Below are 5,175 nucleotides of genomic sequence, written 5' to 3'. Positions count from 1 at the left end.
TAATTGTCATAGCTAAACATTTACTCACTACATTTAACATTATTTACATTATTTACCGTTATAAAATCTTATTCATGTACTGTAATACCAGTGATGTAGAGTGTCTGGGCAGAGAAATTATTAGCCCTGTAGAAACCTTATATATTATAGAAATAATGTCCTTATAGAGGAGGTACATTGGTTTCCCTGTCGACATAAAAGTGCTAATATTCCGCATTATTAACCTTACTCAAAACACTTACTGCAGGATGTCTTCAATGAGGAATTTTACCTAGTGTGTTTGTCTGCACACATGGACTCAATACCTCATTGCTTTTTACTTGTAAACATGCTGTAATTTATTGCTCTATGTCATCCATCTATTAAGCATGTCACTTGATAAGTTTCCTCTGCAAGTAGATAGTAAGATTCTGAAGGCCAAAGGCAGTATCTTCTACTTACATACTGCAATGAAAGCTCCCTCACGAGTTCACTCTAAAGCACCAAGCCCTTCCAATTGTGCATTTGCTTTTGAGCTTCTCAGTGCTGTTTTTGCATTCAATGTAATATAATTTAACTATAAATTATAAAGCTGCCTAAAGTGGAACATATTCACATAATGTCCCCCGGGCATCTCAAACTCTACATATCCCCAAAACCCAAAGCAACTTTGAAAAATCCAATCTATGCCTCCTCAATTTTTTCTCCCACAGAAGCAGAAAATTTTCACCCATAACTTCTCTCTCAGGGTCACCAAGCTCTAAACGCTGCTATCACAAATACCTCTTATATCCATCACTTCTTTTTCAACTCCACTGACCCTAACCACGTTCAGGCCACAGTTCTCTCTCCTTAGACCACTGCAACAGCCTCCCAGAAAGACTGCTCTGAATTCAATTTCTTATTAGCAGAATCCTCCTTTGTATCTGTACTGCTACATTTCCGAACATAGGTATAATAACATTTAGTCACTCAAAACAACTTATACAGAATAAAGTCCAAATTCCTTGCTATGACATTCAAGGCCACTTATCAACCTTGGTTTCAACCTAGCTAGCTTATTGAGGGTAGAAGTATGTCTCCTTGAAAATCTGGGATAGGGCTGTAAGATCTCCTCCACCCCCGTGTTTATGTAAATACATTAGTTTTGTTGAATGGGAATCATTGACATCACTCTCCTACACGGTGATGGCTCGGTTGGAAATGTGGCCACTGTGCGTGTCCAGTGCCACCACACTCAGACAGAGCTCCCAAGCCGCTTCAGAGCCATGTCCGCATCTTTTGAGTAGACCAGCAGCAGAGAAGGCCAGCTGCGGGCAGTTAGCTGGCTTTCTTTAGCCTGGAGATTGGAAAGGGAGCCCTGATTTACTTTTAATATTCTTCTGATAGACCTGACCTGGCTCCAAACTTGCAGGCGACCTGCAGTGATAAAACGTGACCCAAACCAAAAAATAAGTCTTTTTTTTTTTTTTTTTTCCATTCGTAGCCTCAGTATTATCATAAGTACTGTTTTAACACCAGTCTGGAAAGCAAAGACACACTGAGCAGCGAAAATTCCCACGGCTGCCACAGCTCAGACTTGCCCGGGGGGCCCTAGCAAGTCTCGCGAGAGAACAAAACAAGCGCCAGGCTCTCCCTGTTTCTCGCGAGAACCATGGACTTCCAGCCTCCAGCTCACAGTGTTCCCTGGGCAACAGCGATGGCGGCGTCGCTGTCCGAGCGGCTCTTCTTGCTGGACCTGATCGTAGACTGGGTGCGTCTTGAAGCCGGGCTGCCGCCGCCGCCCGTGGTCGCGGCGGGGGCGGCGCAGGAGGAGGAGTCGCCGCCGCGGTCGTCGCGCGGCCTGTGCCCCGCCGTGGCCTTCCGCCTGCTGGACTTCCCCACGCTGCTGGTTTACCCTCCCGGCGGCCCCGCTGCCCCCGCCCCGGAACTTCGGCCCGTCCTGGTCAACTTCGGTCGCGGCAAGTCCTGTCTCTTCCGCCTGCAGCCCGCCAGCCTGCACCGCCTGCTCCTTCGGAGCCCGCTTTACACCTTGCTGCTGCAGCTGCCCCCCGGGCGCCCGACTCCTGCCCCGCAGCTCCTGGGGGCCTGCAGCATCTCTTTGGCCGCCGCGGCCCACAGGGTCCTGGGGCCCGCCGCCTCCGGCTGCTCCCAGGGTCATCGGGGAAGTTTCCCTCTGCAAAACCAAGAGGGGGAGCGGATTGGGCACATTGCCCTGGGCTACCGCCTGACTGACCTGGGAAGCAGCTTGCTGGGCCATCTGGAGAGGCCAGTGGCTTCCACAGGGGGTGGAGTGGAGGGTGTGGAGGTCAGTCCCCCAACCTTGCAGGAAAGCCAGCAGCTGCGGCAGCCAGACTCAGAGCCAAGCCCAAGAGATGCTGATAAGCCTCTGGTGGATGTAAAAGTCTCAATGGCAGGGAAGGATTTGAAGGAGGGAGTCTTCCACAGCAGGGCCAACTCTGATTACACGGCTTCCGTGGAGAATGGCAAAAGCAACTCCGTTATTTGTTCAGAGGGTAGCAGTGAGAGGAATGTTAGCCCCCCACATCGGGAAGTCACAGAGTTAGACATTGAAACCAACATAATTTGCCCTCCTCCTATGTATTACACTCACGTGACCCAAGAAAAGACACCTCCTAAACAGGGTGAAATCACTGTTGAGCCTCAAATGAATGCACCTGAGGAATCGGATGGTACTTTTCTGGAAGAAAAACTTGTAAATCCCCCAACACAAACGAATCCTCCAGAACATACAAATTTTGCAACACATGAGAGGCCTCCAGTGCTTACACACCCTGCACATATTCAGGATGTAGGAGCAAGTAACCAAACTACCTACCATCCTCAAACTGAACAAAATAGGATCAATACCGTAAGGCAGCTGCCTTTGTTAAGTGCTTTGTTGGTTGAGTTGTCCTTGTTATACAACCAACCCATGGCAAGCCCTACTCATACACATCCTCATTTAGCCTGGTTATATAGAACTGAGGACAAGAAGTCACCAGAACCTTCTGCCAACTCCACATGTAAATCTGAATCTAAGGATACACTTTCTCTGGGGGAAAAGGAAAAGTCAGTGAGTCTTCAGTATAAAAAGAACCAAACTGAAAATCTTAAGAAAGGTAAATATTTTGAAAAGAAAGGTGGTGTCCCCCCCAAAAGAGTTCCGAGGGGGAAGCTACTTTATGGCTTAACAAACACACTTAAGCTACGTTTAAAGCAAACAAATCCTGATATGTTGGTAGTACACGAAAAGAGAGAAGAGTACAGAAAATCGCAAGCACAAATGTTAGGTGCAAAACTCAGAATTCCATCATCCAAAGTTAAGATACTAAGTTTTGCAGAACAACATCAGAAGCCACATCAGCTGCCTAAAGATGAGTTTTTAGACTCAGATGCATCTTTTGCTGAAAATAGCAATACCTCAAATTAGTGTGGTTTTTGATGACCCCAGCACAACTAAAGAAACTAAACTGAAATGTGCAACTGAAAAGACACTTGATGATTTACCGGAAGAAATGGTGAGTCCTGCAAATTCCATTGTCTCAGAAAGGTTTATTCATACAAATATTTTGGGTGGAAGAGTGGAAGTGAAAGTCCAAAGTCCAGGTGATTTCCAACGGGTCACAGTAGTTGACAGAATTGTAGTAGAGAAAGAAATAGACGATAAACAGGTCAAAATCACTTCTAAGGACATTCTTACTGCTGATATGAATGAAAATAATCCAAGTACAAGTAGTTGCTCTGAAAGCATCTCAGAACTAAAGTATTCAGGTGACTTCACCAGTCCTTGCTGTTCTGAAGACACCAGCAGAAGTTTACAAGCTCGTGATAGCAGTCCAGGGACAGAAAATCCAAAACATAGTCAACAGACAAGTCCAGTGAAACAAGGTTGTCCATAGGAAAAATAGCAGTGAAAAGAGTTCTATTCTTAGCCCACCTTTTTCAGCTGGATCCCCAGTACTGTCATATAAAAGATTTCATATTTCAAAGACTCAAGATAAAAGTTTGGAGGAAGCGTCTAATATCTCTACCAGTGATTTCTCTTCATCACACTGGACTGAGGAAAAAGAAAACCAGAGAGACCCAAATAGTATGCATAATTCTAAAGTTCTAAAGAGGAATCAAGACATCCCTACTAAACTTAAAACAAGAACAGGTTGCAAGTCCTCAGAAAAAAGCCAGTCACCTCGGACATCTCAAGTGAGTTCTCATCTGCCTTCTAATTTGTCAGAACTAGAACTTAATGTCCTGGATAGCAGTACATTAGATCACTTTGAAGAAGTCAATGATGACCTTGGTTCACTAAACATTTCCAAGCAATGCAGAGTTATTTGCAAATTAGTAATAAATAAACTTCCAGGATATACAGTGTAAAAATATGTGCTTTTACATAACATTTAATTTGTTTTATAACCTGTGTGTAAGTGAAACAATTTTTAATACCTGTGCATTATTTTTAGTACATAAATTTATGTATATAATTTTTCAGAATATAAGTGTGTGTCATTCCTTTGCTGTTTAAATAGGATTCTACCATTAAATCTGACAAGATTGATCATGGGATCACCTTATAACCCAGGTAAGATTTCAGTTGTTTAATCTTCTAAGAATAAAAGTATCTTCCTAAACTGTCTCTATTAAAGTATCCTAAAGCTGACTTCATGCACACCATTGAAAAGGCTAGTTAATAAAGATAGCTTCAAGTTTTAATGGCAATAAATTGTTTACCGAATATAGAAGACTTACTGTATGAGATGCAGAAAGATACAAAAGAATTTAGGATATAGCGCCAGCAGTTATAAGAGCTTACTGTTCTATATAGATAGGAATTCTTCAGGGAAATCTTCTTGGACGCATACACGTTCCATATCTCCAATAGGTGAAGTCCTTTTTATATGCTGTCACAGTGCTCTATATGCTTTCTTTAAAACCACAATTTGTGTGTGTGATTACTTGGTTAATGTTTATCTTATGATAGGTTTAAGTTCTGTGGTGGAAGGGACTGTATCTGTTTTGCGCACCAGTGTGGTCTTAGTATCTGGCACAGTCTCTGGCATGTGGCTGGGATTCAAAAAGCATTTGTTGGACGAATAAATGATGGCCATGCGTTGAAGATACCTAACGGGAGGGTTAGAATTGAGCAGTAAAAACAAGCAGAAACCCTAAGAATATCCTTATTGGAGATGTGGTTAT

The 5,175-nt window shown here is 43.6% G+C and overlaps 1 protein-coding gene across 1 annotated transcript; it reads left to right on the top strand.

The window, feature by feature from the left end:
• The first annotated feature begins 1,471 nt into the window (after positions 1-1,471).
• MAP10 (microtubule associated protein 10) lies at positions 1,472-4,856 on the top strand. The gene is given in 4 exon segments (XM_079899332.1): positions 1,472-3,402; positions 3,404-3,874; positions 3,876-4,182; positions 4,509-4,856. Coding segments are annotated over 4 exon segments (2,595 nt in total). The 5' UTR covers positions 1,472-1,633; the 3' UTR covers positions 4,557-4,856.
• The last annotated feature ends 319 nt before the right edge of the window (positions 4,857-5,175 follow it).

This window comes from Stenella coeruleoalba, assembly GCF_951394435.1.
Source record: "Stenella coeruleoalba genome assembly, chromosome: 16".
Lineage (NCBI taxonomy): Eukaryota > Metazoa > Chordata > Mammalia > Artiodactyla > Delphinidae > Stenella > Stenella coeruleoalba.
This window is presented reverse-complemented; position numbering and strand designations above follow the sequence as displayed.